Source organism: Mauremys mutica, chromosome 2 (assembly GCF_020497125.1).
Source record: "Mauremys mutica isolate MM-2020 ecotype Southern chromosome 2, ASM2049712v1, whole genome shotgun sequence".
Taxonomy (NCBI): domain Eukaryota; kingdom Metazoa; phylum Chordata; order Testudines; family Geoemydidae; genus Mauremys; species Mauremys mutica.
In genome coordinates, this window is record NC_059073.1 from 216,393,612 (window position 1) to 216,408,894 (window position 15,283).

At 38.4% G+C, this 15,283-nt stretch overlaps 2 protein-coding genes and 1 long non-coding RNA gene across 4 annotated transcripts in view; 1 reads left to right on the top strand and 2 right to left on the bottom strand.

Annotated features, from left to right (window-relative positions):
- The window catches only part of PIK3R4 (phosphoinositide-3-kinase regulatory subunit 4), a 35,055-nt gene extending 22,396 nt beyond the window's left edge, over nt 1–12,659 (top strand). Inside the window, exons 13-20 of the mRNA XM_045004790.1 lie at nt 2,201–2,366; nt 3,206–3,370; nt 4,549–4,760; nt 5,058–5,189; nt 6,645–6,745; nt 8,889–8,977; nt 9,514–9,622; nt 10,769–12,659. Coding sequence (XP_044860725.1) covers nt 2,201–2,366; nt 3,206–3,370; nt 4,549–4,760; nt 5,058–5,189; nt 6,645–6,745; nt 8,889–8,977; nt 9,514–9,622; nt 10,769–10,939 — 1,145 coding nt within the window. The 3' untranslated portion in view covers nt 10,940–12,659. The remainder of the gene's footprint in view (nt 1–2,200; nt 2,367–3,205; nt 3,371–4,548; nt 4,761–5,057; nt 5,190–6,644; nt 6,746–8,888; nt 8,978–9,513; nt 9,623–10,768) is intronic.
- Nucleotides 3,258–7,005, bottom strand: LOC123363620. The gene is made up of 3 exons (XR_006576834.1): nt 6,518–7,005; nt 5,212–5,344; nt 3,258–3,345 (listed from the first exon to the last, which is right to left on the bottom strand). It is a non-coding gene; the product is annotated as an uncharacterized LOC123363620 (long non-coding RNA).
- Nucleotides 11,852–15,283, bottom strand: part of COL6A6 (collagen type VI alpha 6 chain) — a 101,863-nt gene continuing 98,431 nt past the window's right edge. For both annotated transcript variants that reach the window (XM_045004788.1, XM_045004789.1), the window contains exon 38: nt 11,852–14,054. In XM_045004788.1, coding sequence (XP_044860723.1) covers nt 14,031–14,054 — 24 coding nt within the window. In that variant the 3' untranslated portion in view covers nt 11,852–14,030. The remainder of the gene's footprint in view (nt 14,055–15,283) is intronic.

The following is a 15,283-nucleotide window of genomic DNA, read 5'->3' on the forward strand; positions in this document are numbered from 1 at the left end:
CCATATTAGCGATAACATTTTATTTATTTGTGTGGTGTTAGTGACCAAAGGCACCAGTCCAGATCAGGGCTCCATTGTTCTAGGCAGTATATAAATGTATAGAAAGGTACAGTCCCTGCCCAAATTGTTGATTAGGTAATTTAACAATTTCACTCCCTTTGGAAAGCTTTTATGTGTTAAACCTTCAGAAACCTAAACAACGGAGCTAAAATTTTACAATAATTTAAATATTCTACTCAAGTTTGGGTAGGGGTATTTTGAGTTTTTTTCCTCTTGTGCCTTGTAAGTAAAGGATTTAACGTCTTTCCACTGTTCCTATATTGCTATGTAAAATGGTAGCTCTAATGGTATTTTACCAAGAAATGAGCCACCAAATGATATTTAAATCTTGGTGATCTTGACTGATATTTAAATTGATTTCTCCTTTGAGAGAAATATTGTCTGTGCAGGCATATATTTTTCATTTGAAGAGAATTGTGCGACCTGTGAAATGCATAATGCATCCCAGGACACAGCTGAGCTGTTCCTCTCAGAGTGATCAAGAGCACCAAACAATGCTCACATGTCAAATTGTTTGTTTCGAGGAAAGATTCACAACAAAAGTGTGTAAGAGGTTGATCCAGATACTTTTGGTTAGCTGTTTTTGAGAAGAAGCTAATATTTACATGATGAATTGCATTCATTCAGGAAAAGAGTGCTTGAATTGAAGCTCTGATAACACCCTCCCTCTCCCCTGTTTTTGGAAGGATTTTACTGGTTTTCAGATGCAACATTAAGGCTGCAAGATCAAACACTCTTAAGTGAGTTAGTCTCAGAAGTTCAGGTTACTCAGGCTAAATTAACTGGGCCATGTTGCACATCCTATCTCTTTTTTATGGCATTCTGAGGACAGTTTCCAATTGCAGTATTGTAATTTGCATACTGTATAGTTACTGAGGAATAATATAGTTATGCAAATCAGATCCCCGCTGCCAACTGGAGAACAGGGGATTTGTGTAACAGTTGTGAATCAATAACTTTATAATATTCCTATGCTTTGACTGGCTTTGTGTAACGTTATTTAATGCATAGGTTACATCTCTGAAAGAAAATACTCCCCTTCCAGTCCTCCAGACTCTGGTAAATTTGCTTTATTTTAGAATCTGGGTTGCTTTAATTCTACCCTTCCCCTGTAATTTGGCATATTGCTAAAAACCTATTAGTAATAACTCTGAATCTGTGTTTTGTTTTTAAAAAGTCCCAGGTTAGTTTTTAGATCTACTTCTCAGTTGTATGGAACCTGCTCTCACTTCCTGATTGCCAGCCACGTTTGGGAGGGGCTAATAATGCTACATTAGGCAGGAGGAGATAGCAATAAGGACTCTCACAGAGATGCTGTTGCTGATAATAAGGATTCCAGTTACTATGCTAGGTGCCTGTTAGAAAGGAAAAGTAAATCCCGCCTGCTAGGTTCTAGCAATGATAAGGGGTTGGGGGGGAGGGGGTGATTCTATCAGCCCTTGGTCCTGCTGAGTCCAGGCAGCAGGAACCCAGCCCACACATGACTGGAAGCAAGAGGACAGGGTACTGCTGTTTCTGAGATCAGAGGCAGGAAGGATGCATTAACCTCTGATAGAAATAGAGTTGGGTTAGTCCCTTTAATGTGCTTTAAGCTACTGGTGCTAACAGTCAATTATCCCTTCTTCAAGCTTCCTGCTGGCAGCAGCCCCACCATCAATTTTAGAGTTGCCTGTAAGCAGCTGTCTTTTCTCTTCACTTCCTTGCAAAGCATCCCCTCCCCAGCGGGCTTGGGAGTATTTCACTTTGCTTTATTGGAGCAGGCTCTCAGCAGAACAGCTTAAGAGCTTTCTTGTCAGAAGTTGCTGCCATTTCCTCTATTCCACTGTGTCGAGTAATGACAGTGTGAAAACAACACTCCACATTGCTGCTGTTGTAAATGCCAGTGGAGTAGTGTCAGTTTATGGGCTTTCAGACCTCGGAGATCTAATCATTCATCGGTTTTAAACATAGTACCCATTCTCTTTGGCACCAGTAAACAGTGCCTAAATCTGGTGTGTTGATGTGCAGTCTGCCTAGTAGCTTTTTAGTATTGTATGTGCCTGCAACCTATCACAATTTATCACTTGGATGGGGATGGGGAATTTTCATATTTCCTTTGTGTTAGGTTTTGGGGGTTGATTTCCTATTGCTGTTTCCATAGGATGGCGTCCTAAAGGGCTGTTAGTTGCTCACCTTCATGAACACAAGTCTGCAGTGAACCGTATTCGAGTCTCAGATGAACATTCCATTTTTGCCACATGCTCTAATGATGGCACGGTGAAAATCTGGAACAGTCAAAAAATGGAAGGAAAAACCACTACGACCAGGTAACTTACAATTCCTTGGAATATGTAGGATTTTTTTTTTCCTTTAACCAAAAATACTTAAATACACTCTCAGTTAAGCTTGAACCACTCCTACAGTATACTGAAGATCTTAAATATTCAAATGGAACATGTAAGTGTGCAACTATAACATTTTATGCTTCATTTTCTAGGAATCTTTGTTCCCTTCTATCTAATTGAAACTACAAGGGGAATATTATATAGGCAAAGTAATTGCAAATCCTTCTGATGTATAGGTGAAATATATGCTGGTACTGATAGCTTAAGATCACCTACTTTTACAGTTAAATGAGCTTCATAGTTACCTGCCTCATTCCCTGAAATGCACTTCAGGAAGTTTGTACTGTTGGTTGAAGAGAAAATGCATGGTACATAATTTATTGAAATGCATATCTTACAGAGAAGAGAAGTCCTGTTGATACAAAAAAAATGAAGTCAGTGAAGATGCACAGGACCATTATGATAATGAAATTAGAGTATGTATGTTCATAGATTAAGATACTGTAAAAAAGCTACATATATGTATGTAAGATTGTAGGGGTTTTATTATTCTGTACCTGTAGCACAGAATGATCATGAATTTGAAGAGTATCATAATGCATATCGCAAAGGGGGAGAATTAAGGTTATGCGGGCAACTTAGACTTTGACACTTCCTGATTTTGGAGACTTAACTGTGCAACCTTAATATTGTCTTACTGCAGAGTTGTTGTTTTAAGGTGGTGGGAGAGGTGAAATTATATTAAATTGTTTTTTGAGCCTGCTAAGACACTGGGCTACTACTTGAAACTGTTTCCTATCTCTTCCCCTTTCCCCTCTTAGATCAATTTTGACATATTCTCGCATTGGAGGAAGTGTCAAGACACTCACTTTTTGCCAAGGCTCACACTACCTGGCTGTAGCTTCAGATAATGGTGGGATCCAGCTTCTTGGGATTGAAGCATCAAAGCTTCCGAAATCTCCTAAAATTCATCCAATACAAAGCAGGTACATGTCAACAGTGTCTGTTTTCTACAGGAGAATTCATGTACTATAAGGTACTAGCATGCACTTAAGAGTAATTCCCTCCCTCTTGAGTAAAGAGTGCTTGAAAGGATACACAGGTCAATGGTTCTAGCACAGGAGAAAGTTGGGAGATATGGGGTATAAATTTGATCGTGAGTTATTCACCAAACTTTCTATTCCTGTTTCCCTCTGTGCAAAATGGGAATGACATTTACTTTTCTCATAAAGTTGTTTGAGGTCTTCATGGAAGGCATTAAATAAATGGAAAATATTACGATTTATACAGATTTTACAGTTTTACATCATGTTTGCAAATATATGCCATGTGGTTTTGCTGCAGACCTATAAGTGATTCTTCCAGGCTTTTACTTGGGTGAAGGGATGAATAGATGGGTGTGTAAACCGTGGAAGGATGGGAGGTGATTTTGGCCTTTGCTACATCTCTGCCATATGAGAGTTTATTGTCTTAAATATTTAGCATTGCTTCATATTATTTATGATTCTGTTACTTCTGATCCTTAGGTGAGGTCTGACTACAAGTCCCACATTAGGTTGCATCTCCTAAATTCTAGCAGTCCAGGTTAAAAATTCACTGTTTGAATGTAGTTTTTTGTCTGATACGTAAACTCAGGGTTGTGTCTCAAATGTCAACCTCTGAATTGGGATTAATTTAATAAATAACATAACCCAAATGTGGTGAATGTTCCATCTTTTATAAACTAGAGATTAATTTTCATCCTTGTCTATTGCATCTCTGTATGAAATAGGTGCTTATTTGCATACACTGTAGATGACTGTCAGTTATGCTGTCAGCACTGTAATAATACTGTACAGGAAACAAAGACATGTACAGTTCCTGCCCTCACAATCTGGACAAATATCAGACATGCTGGGAGACCCAAAAGTCAGTGCTGTAGTTGTGGATTTTAAAGATGTGCTGACCGCATTTTCCTGGGCTGATTAAGATATGTAGGCCTCGAAGGAGAAGTGAATTTGGAGGAGAAATAGGGAATATGTTCATTGCGGAAAGGTCAGGAGGCAGTGTGAATGAAAACATGAGGATGAGAATGGCAGTAAAGCATCTTCAGTCTGGGGGAGTGTTAAAGAAATATTTAGAGGGATAATATCTGTCTTGTTTCTGATTTGCTTTATTTATCCAGGTTGCTAGACCAGAAGGATGATGGGTGTGTGGTAGATATGCATCACTTCAATTCAGGAGCACAGTCAGTGCTGGCTTATGCTACTGTGAATGGTTCCCTTGTTGGATGGGACCTGCGATCCACTAGTAATGCTTGGACATTAAAACATGATTTGAGGCTAGGTCTCATAACCTCATTTGCTGTGGACATACACCAGTGCTGGCTATGTATTGGTAAGCTTAATTATTATTCATTCTCATTTTATTGGTTAGACTTAGTGAAGTTCCTTTAAAATAACTGTGTAATTAAAGCTGTCCCTTATAGAGTGCATGTTTTATAATGGCTCCAGATACTCTTGCCTCCAAAAGGGGAAAGAGAACTTTTTAAAGAGAAGATTTCTTTGCAGTAGGTATTCTATTGTATACCTAATCAAGACTGCAGTCCCTTTGCCTTGGGAACAGAAAGAAAGGATATAGATAAAAAAACTGGTGCAACAGTCCCGCTGACAACAAATAAATCTCTCTCACCAGGTACAAGCAATGGTACCATGGCATGCTGGGACATGAGGTTCCAGTTACCCATCTCCAGCCATTGCCATCCTTCCAGGGCTCGTATCAGACGCCTGCTGATGCATCCCCTCTCTCAGTCATGGGTAATTGCAGGTAAAACAGATATCTTACTTACCTCCTTATTGTTGAAGATTGTGATTAAGGCTTGTTCTTCACTTTCTGGTGCACTGAATGCTTGATTCTGCAGACTTGCTTCTGTTCAGCAGATGAGGGTCACAGTTGGATTCTGCCTCAGTGCCTTGTAATGACTTAAAAAAAGAAAAAAGGTACAGTGTTATCCCCTGATGAAAACTATAATCTCTAGAGTTTGTGTTCCTGGATAGTCCAACTCTCAAGAGGTTACGAGCCCAGCACACTGCTTGCCACATATTGCTGCTTAGGGGGAATTTGCTTAAAAGACAGGAGGTGAAATCCTGACCCCATTAAAGACAGTGGGAGTTTTGCTGTTGGCTTCATTGAGGTCAGGCTTTCTCCCAGATTAGGGAAGGTTTTCGGAGCTATGAAGGATAGTTCAGTGTCCAAATCCCATTGAACTCAACTCATTTGTGCCTTTGAAAATCTCTCAAGACTCTTACTGCAGTTATTTTATTCTTATATACACAGAATTGTAGTACTTTGCAATAATACTGCAAATATTTTATTAAGTAATGGTGCAGCAGCCCATTCCTGTAATGAGATTGGTTTTATGCTTAAAATATTGTGCAGTAACAGAGCATACAAAGTTGCAGTATAGTAAGAATAAAGTTTCTTTCACCCAGTGCAAATTAAAATATTTTTAGATTTGGGGTTCAGAGTTTAAGTAAACTTACTTTTTAAATGTCACCTATTTCATTTTAATGGGTGATGACATCTGGATTCTAACCGTCTCTTTGAAAAGCCTGCCATTTGTGGGAAACATCCACAAACAATGCAAGTCCTCCCCTGCTGGGGGGGTGGGGGGTACAGAAATAGCTAAGTTTGTCCTGTTGGATTCTGATCCAGCAAAGGATTCACTCATGTGCTTGCCTTTAAGTATGGGAGTAGATCCCTTGAATTTAAAAAGAGGTATTCACATGCTTAAAGTAAAGTACGTTGTGAGTGCTTTACTGGATCAGGGCCATAATAGTCTACAAGAATTTCTATAGACTTAGAATTAATCTGACAGGTGGAAGGGAAGGATGTGCTCTGAGTTCCCTAGCCAGAGTGCTGAATTGCCTCTGATACCTGTGCAGGCAAACCACTATTTACCATTCACAGACTGGGGGCGGAGGTTTCCAGGAAGTAAGTGATATGATTATATGTTTTCAAGAGGATATAGGAAATAATGGAGAGTTTAAGGTAGTTTTGATAATTTTGTTTTAAAGTGAAGTTTAGGGTCCTTTTTAACCGTAGTGGAACCGCCACTGTAGAGATGAAAACAACAAAATATGTTCAGAACTTACTAATAGAGTGAGGCTGACATGTTCTCCTTGGGGAGCAAGCCAAATGTGTTGTACACGTAGCCTCTGTCAATAGAGAGCCAAGTCATCTGGTTTAGCTGTAACTGTGTTGGCAATGTCTTTCCTGTAGCTGTTCAAGGCAACAATGAAGTCTCCATGTGGGATATGGAAACTGGAGACAGGCGCTTCACTTTGTGGGCCAGCAGTGCACCTCCTCTTTCAGAATTACAGGTCTGGCTTCCTTTTTCCTTTCCCATTACTGTGCTTTATAATTTTCTTTAGAATTTCCCCAGCCTCCAAACAGCACTTCGGTATTTTTGCCTGTGTGTTTGGTTCCTGCCTTTTGTTTCTGTAGTTTCTCAGCATGTGCTCATCTTGGGCAACTTAATCCTGTTTTGCTGTCAAAATGAAATCAACTTTCCAAAAAAGTCTAGGATCCTGCGGAAATGAAAGATACAATATAAGGCAACTGTGGGCTCCAGGGAATTAACTGATTTCAATTGTCTGGATTTTTAATTAAGGGTTTAGATATTTCTTCCTTATTAAACTTAGATTCAGTAGCTAGGGTTGGACCCCTTTGCGTTGCCGTAGTGCGTTTGTGAAGTGACGTCGGCACCAGGGAATTGGACGAGGTATTTTGGGGTACGGTATGTTGCCGATTCCCCTTGCAGCTTCATCTGTTGTAGAGGAGGAGTTAATGATATTTAACTCACCCACGGGTATGCTTGGTCACCCTATTTTTCCTCACAAAACAAACTAAGCAGCCATCTGTGCTGTGATGTTAACTATAAAGAACTTTCCCAAAATAGCAAATTCATAATATTGTGTTTGGGACTGTTCATAACTTAATGACCTTTAATTGTTGTTCCTGTGATCACAATACTTCCATTCGGTTACACTTTCCCTTTACAGAGTAAACCCACCCATGTTTAGCAGTTACTATTAAATAGGGAAAATATACCTTCATATAGAGCAATACGCACATGCTTTTTTCACTGTTGCTCATAAGTCAGAGGTACCTCCATATCTAGCAGTGAGTGCAAAAGAAACAAAACAAAATAAAACCCTTCAAGCAAAAACTATCACTAACCCCCCCCCCCCCGGTCTTTAATAGATGTTTAACATTCATATTGCAATATACGCTGAACTTGGTTAAATGACCTCTCTCTCCTGAATAAAAATCCTAGGTTCCCTTCACAGTTGGGACCTTAAATACCCCTGTGTAATGATGTTTGCAGTGTTGTTGTAGCCGTTTTGATCCCAAGGCTAATTTGAGCGACAAGGTGGTCCAATAAACGATATTACCTCATCCACCTTGTATCTCCTGTGTAATTATAGCTTTTCATAACTGAGATCTTTGTCTCTACGCAAAAGAATAAATGGACACAAATCTGACATCAGGAATCATAACATTCAAAAACCAGTGGGAGAACACTTCAACCTCTCTAACCACTCAGTGACAGACTTGAAGGTGGCAATTTTGCAACAAAAAAACTTCAAAAACAGACTCCAAAGAGAAACTGCTGAACTCGAATTAATATGCAAACTAGATACAATTAACTGTGGCCTAAACAGAGACTGGGAATGGTTGGTCATTACACTAATTGAATCTATTTCCCTATGTTAAGTTCCCCTCACACCTTCTATGGGCCATCTTTATTATCACTTCAAAAAGTTTTTTCCTCCTGCTGATGATAGCTCATCTCAATTGATTAGACTCTTCCTGTTGGTATGCATACTTCCACCTTTTCATGTTCTCTGTATGTATAAATATCTCCTGTCTGTGTGTTCCATTCTATGCATCCGAAGAAGTGAGCTGCAGCTCACAAAAGCTCATGCTAAAATAAATTTGTTAGTCTTTAAGGTGCCACAAGTACTCCTGTTCTTTTTGAGATCTTTGTGATTACCTGGCAGTCTGTTGTACTGGTTCCTATAACCTTGGAACTGCCAGGTCATCAAAGCTTTGTGTGTATTGCTGTGCTTTTCAACTTACTCATTTTACCCAATTCTTTAAGAGATCATTACTCTAATTTTACTCAGCTGAGAACATCTCTATGGAAATGTCAGAGAATTTGTCATCTCTCATTTGAAGTGTAGGAAGAGTTAGATTCTCTTGCATTGCTTTGTGAACAGGAGCAAAAAGAGAAACGACTTTTACCTGTATATATTTAAGATTTGACCATTTACCAAAACACCACACTTCATGTTTGTCATTAAACAAAAGCCAACGTTTTACAAATAAGTTGCCTGTCTGTAATTGAGTCACTATTGTACAGGATATCTGTGTTGTTTTGTGAAGTATGGCATTATAAATTAGTAATTTAGTACAAGAATGTTTTTGGCGATAGTAACATGTTTGCATTTCCCCCATTAGCCTTCGCCTCACAGTGTTCATGGAATATACTGTAGTCCTGCAGATGGAAATCCCATTTTATTGACTGCTGGTTCAGACATGAAAATAAGGTAAAATAGTCTGAGGAATCTCTCTTTAAAGATGTGATGGGTTTTAAAAAATCTAATGAACCAATCTGCAAATAGTAAAACCACTACTACTAAAGCACAACCCCCCCCCCCCCAGTGCAAGGTTAGAAGTTGGTGCAATTGAATGTTAGCTTTTTCCACGAGTCAAGAGATCCGTGCTCTCTGTTCTAGTCCTCATTGCTGCTGCCTGTTATATTAGGCCAGTGTTCTTAACTTCCCACATCTCACTTTTCCCATCTGCAAAACTGAAATAATTGCCCACCTTTTGTAAAGTGCTTGATATGCTGTGCTGGAAGCAGCAGTTAGCGATGCTTTGTGAGCAAATGTGATATTAACTTTGATTTTCCATATTTATAACCTGTAACTCTTCCATTTAATGTTTCTGTAAAGTCTAGGCTAACTGGATTTTACCTTAAGGACAAGAAGGCTCTTACACAATTGTATTGAGCAGCGTTAAGCATTTATCGTCATGTTTGTTTGGATTTTTTGGGTTGTGTGTTTGTTTTCCTCTCTCTTAGGTTTTGGGAAATGGCTTACCCTGAGAGATCGTACATTGTTGCAGGAAGTGCTACTTGCCCATCTGTATCCTACTACAGGAAGATAATTGAAGGCACAGAGGTGGTTCAGGTATCCTGTTCTGTTTTGTTTTTGTTTCTATGGTCCCTCCAGTTACACCAGTATGATGGTAGGGAAGCTTTAATTGCTGGCACCTGTGCCTTACCTCTTCTCTGGACCAAGGATTTCAGTCTCTCAGCGAGTTACATTTTAGAGGCAGTAATAATGTTTAAAAACAAAAAGTGCTTGCTTTTGACAAACTATACTATCTGATAATATTCAGTAGGGGAAGCCTGATACCTTGGGATGATTTAACAGTTAATATTTTGGCTTGCCGGTCACTGAAGCATTTCCACTGCAAGTTGTTACCCAGTTACTGTGGAATTTGTCCTGCAGTTAGAAGTTGAGTACTGAATCAGTTATTTATGCAATGCTGTAAGTACACTATTTATTCCTTATGGGATAATTAAAAACAGTTGGAGCACAACTTAAACCACATCAGAAAAGTACAGGAATGTTTTCATTTCAGGATTCTGCTGTGATTAATGTGTCCCTCAAAGTGACCTCTGGCACTTGCAGCTTTACTGATTTAAATATGGCTTTGTAATGTTTTGTATTGATTATTTTACATATTTCCTTAATATGTAAAATCAGTTGCCAAGGTTTGTTTTTTGGGGTGTTTTGTAGAATTTCATCCCTGTAAGCCAATTTTGAGAAATTTCTCTTACGGAAAAGTCCTATACAATTACGACAAAACTGGTTGGATTCTCTAGACATTACTACAAAAATCTGTAGAATTTGAATATATCCTTTCTATAGAGTTTAACATAAATGATATCCCTGCTACAGAACTGTTAGTTTAAACATGGAAAAATCCTATAGAAAAGATTAGTTCATGAGGACGACTAAGCATACATTTTCTCTTTTTAGCTTTTCCTTTACTGAAGTTGTAATATTGAATTTGGCAAACTAGGGGTGTTTCCCTAATCACTAAAACAGAATTATGACTTCTGTGCAGAATCAAGAAGCTAGATTGTGAATGAAGAGGGCTCTTTCCTCCACCCTCTTCAGTACTAGGAGGAGAACTTCTGGCAAAAGACAACTGATATTGATTTTTTTTAATGGTCTTTCTAGTTTGCCAGAGTATGAAACATCATCTTTTAAATTTTATGTAATTTTGCAGACTTGTTTTATTTTAATACTTCCACTCTCAAACAGGAAATTCAAAATAAGCAGAAGATGGGCCCCACAGATGAGACCCCTCGTCGCGGACCAGAGTCTCTACCAGTCGGACACCATGATATCATCACAGATATTGCTACTTTCCAGACTACTCAAGGGTTTATAGTAACTGCATCAAGAGATGGAATTGTTAAAGTGTGGAAGTAAAAGTTGCACTAATATATAGTATGTGTATATATTTGTAACAAAGAATAGTATTAAACTGATTTTGAAGAATATGAAGGTGACCATACATCAATCACTATGGTTATTAAAGCTTGTTTAAAGGCCCTTTGAGTTATTTTATTACAGCTGCTTGGTTTCTGTAGCACTTTCTGAAAGTAACAAGCAGAAGCAGTTAATGAAGAAATTGTATTTAGCCTCATGGTAACCATACTATTCTTCAGGAACCTATAAGAAAATAGTTTATGAAATCTCATGTTGCAGATTATAAACATAATGAAAGCTGCTGACTCCTACATAGACAGTATTTATGAAGTCTGACTTTTTTTACATTGAATCTGGAAGAAGAGTGAAAGAATGTGTTGCACTAATGTCCATGTATACGCTGATAAATATACAGTTAATACTAGAGAATAAACTCCATTTGAGCTTACTTGTACAGTAGTTTGTCTGCAATATCTATTGTCCCTTTGTCTATGGTGTCCTGAACCTTGAAACCTGGCCAGGCTTCTGCTTTACTATGTCTCACTTGCAGGCAAATGTCATTTATTTGAGCATGTTATATAAGAGAGGATTTCAAGCCCAATGGTACTGTGCTTAAAAAGTATTTTTTCCCCTGCACGTCTTACTACTCCCCCACACTCTGTCCTGAACGTGTAAAGCACAGAATGATTGACGTGTAATATTTTCTTATTCCATTATACACTTATTTTTCTTGCATAAAACAGAGATATGATTTTTATATCCAGGCAGCAGACTTTTGTCTCTTGTATGTAAGTAATTACTTGTAAAGGAACAAGGATCTCCCATCATGATCACTGCATCTTAACACAAAGTTTGAGGGGAATAGCACTGAGTATTAGTTTTAGCTATTATCACATGAAACAAGACACCATCTGAAGTTTCAGGTAGATAGTTTAATTGGTACCATGACATGTTGCATAATCTGCATTAAAAAGCTCAGTATGATGCCAGCAGTGTGACAGAATGTAGATTTTACAACTGTCCCCATACAGTTTTTAAATGTTTTTCACCAATTAGAGGTTACAGATACATTTAAAAAAAAAAAAAAAACCAGAGGCACGCATGGCAACTTCAAAACTAGAAGGGTGAAACCACTAAGCAGATCTGAACCCTGTGTACAATGCAATATGTGCATGTGGCTCTCAGAAATAATGCATAGTATTGTGTACTGTAGCCACAAATTGTTTCATACTTTTATGAGAAGTTTTGTTGACTTCAACAGTGCTAGTCAGAGGGATATAGTGGTAAGCCAAAATTCAGATCCTCAACCGATTTGTGTTGCCAGACAACATTGACAGGAATTGAAAAGAGATTTGCTGAAACTATCAAGGTACTGTTATTTGTGCACTCACTGACACAGCAGTAACTTTTTCTTACCAAAAAAAATGTAATTCGCAGGTGTCTTAAAATTCAGAAAAATAAAATGTTCTTATACTACTCTCTAGACCAAAAAACTGGTCTAAATTGTGAACATTTTTATTTGTAAGAATTTGGGGTCTGAAGCTTTGAACAATGACTATCAGGCATGCTTATTACTGTGAAGAGTCACCTATGCCTGGTTATAAGAGTTTGAGAAATGGAACTTTGATTCCTTGGAGTGCACTGATATTCAAAGCCTGATCCCACTAAAGCCAGTGGTTTATATCATCAGACTTCAGTAGTAATTGTGTTTAATTTTTCCTTTTTGGAATAAAGATACACAGAAAAAAATACATTTAACCAATCTCTCTTCTTTTCCCCAATTGGCACAACATAATTCTAGGTTCAAGAGTTTACTCCAAGAGTAACTAACAACTCTACAGTAATATGGGAAGGAGAGATTGAGCAGGTAGTGAGCCTATCAAAGTACTTAATGTACCAGTTAAAATGAAATGAGCTACTGAAGATGTATGCTGTCTGTTTTTACAAAGTTTCATTTCAGTGTTAGTACACAGACATGTAAAGGTACAACAAACCTGGATGTTGCAATATTTTTGGTAACTATTAGATATCACATCAGTGTGAAACTTGGTATATTGTGGCATATGAAACTAAATTTCATTTAGCCACTTTTTAATATTGAGACTTTAAAATTGAATAGGGTCCATGTAGCTATGAAGACAAGTAGATTTGTACAATTCTGTCCCATGAAACCTGCAATTCTGAATTTTTTTTTGTTCCAAATCAGAACAAGCAGTTGGAAATTCTATTCCACAGAAAAAATTGTCTTTTTGAAAACTTCTAGACTGGCACTGGCCAGACTGTCAGGAGTCAATCTGCTTGGTTTCCATCAAAACTTATGATGGAATAGAGACATTCCTGTAGAATGCTTCAATTCCATGGACTCAACATTTTCTGATGGGAAAAAACTTACATTGGAAAGCTTTTTTTTTTTTTAAACACACACAAGCCCTATGCTTATGACCTTGGTGTTTTGTTACGTTTTAAGGTAGACTAGATGCTCCGTGTTAAAGATACACTGTTCTTTTAGAGTTCTCCTTGGTCTAAAGGAAGTAATTTAGTCACCAATTGTATAGTTACTCTATCTGGAAAAGCACAGCAGTGACTAATAAGCCTTCTTCCTATCTTTACACAATGCAACTTACACCTGTAGAAGGAGAATGGAAAGTAAAGTTTCACTGAAAAGAGTTTGCACTGCAGTTTACTCATTGAAAGAGGAGAGTGTTACACACATTCATGCCTCAATTTTTACCAACCAACTCCAACAAAGCACAACTGACCTGGAGACTAGACAGTTCCTCAGGGGCCTGACTGTTAATTTCCAAGTGCCATCATCTCCCACTGAAGTGAATGGGAGTTGAGCACATTCAGTACTATACAGGAGCGGACCCTACGTGCATAAGGATAGATATATTCAAGTTTTTTAAAATACAGTCTTGTCCATTTTTTAAAGGAATAAAAATGATTCTGTATCTGACAGATCATGTCCACATTTCTTCCATGATTTCCACCAATAAACCATTGTAGGAGGCAGAGATGGGAATTTTTACAGGTCAGAACCATACAGCATAGTTTTTCTTCAGCCCAGTGCCATATTTAACCATTTCATTGTTTAAAACGCTTTGGTTCCAGCCACCTATAAAACAAAAACAAAAAGGGACTTCTCTTTAGGATGAGACTGTCCATACAGAGGATTGAAAAGACTTGTTTTCAATACCATTGCTTCTCTCTTTTTCCTATAAGCATTGTATTAAGGTAGAGTATATCTTTTCAAAACAGTGAGTGATGGTCAAATCTTGGCCTCTTGCCACAGCCTGAGCATGTGCAATGGCACCTCACCAACCGGGCCAGCGTGGGAACAAGTCTCTAGCCAGCTGATGGAGCCAGTCTTTCCTCAGTCGGGAGGAGCGGCAAGCTGGCCAGATGCAGTGGCTCTATTAGTGCCCTCACTTCTCCTTCAGACTAAGCCCAATCCCCCAGCCCCCAAACTACATACACTGCTTCTGCAGTTGGCAGAAATGTGGAATTATGGGTAGGCTTTCCATCGCTGAGAACAAAACCAATGGACTATATCCATAATGGGGATAGGGGAGGAGGAGATGTCTGAGGAGGTGAACAAGCACTACACAGCAAAAGAGTTTATAAAACTAATAAGTTCAGAGAGAGATGATGCATGTGTGCTACATAGTAGAGATGCAGTTGCAAATAAGCATCCGTTCAATCCCCATCACAACAGTACATGACACTGCACTCCAGGGAAATCTTTATAGCTATTTTCAAAGGATATGCAAGGGCAATAAAGGAAACAAAAATATTTCAGAAACACATGAGAGTAGTGGATGTGAAGTACCTCTGAAAATTAGGTCACTTATTTACATGCTTAACTTCAGGCAGCCAAGTTTGAAAGTGTGAGCCTTAACCTCTTTGGGCTTCTGTTTCCCCATCCATTAATAGGAGTTTTTGCTCGTGTAGAGTATTTTAGACCCACAGATGAAAGGTGTGGGGTAAGTGCTAAGCATTGTAGTTCAGGGAGCTGGAAAGCAGCAGTGAATGCTAGCCATTTGCTTTTCAATTTGCTAGATATTTTACAAGAATATTTTAATTTCCACTTCTTCTAGCTACCATAATATTTATCCATGAGCTTTTATATGCAGCTCTCTTCACAGCATTCTGAGAACAGAATGTGCTAATGACCAGTAAACTGTAGTGGCTGCAGATCCAACCAAAAATCCTAATTGTGTTTATAATACACGAGCCTTGGCATTCTTGCCTAGTATTATTTGAACACAATCGTGTTCACATCCTTAATATTAGTTCATTCTGAAGGGTCACAACAGTTCAGGTGGACCAGGTCTTAAGATTTTA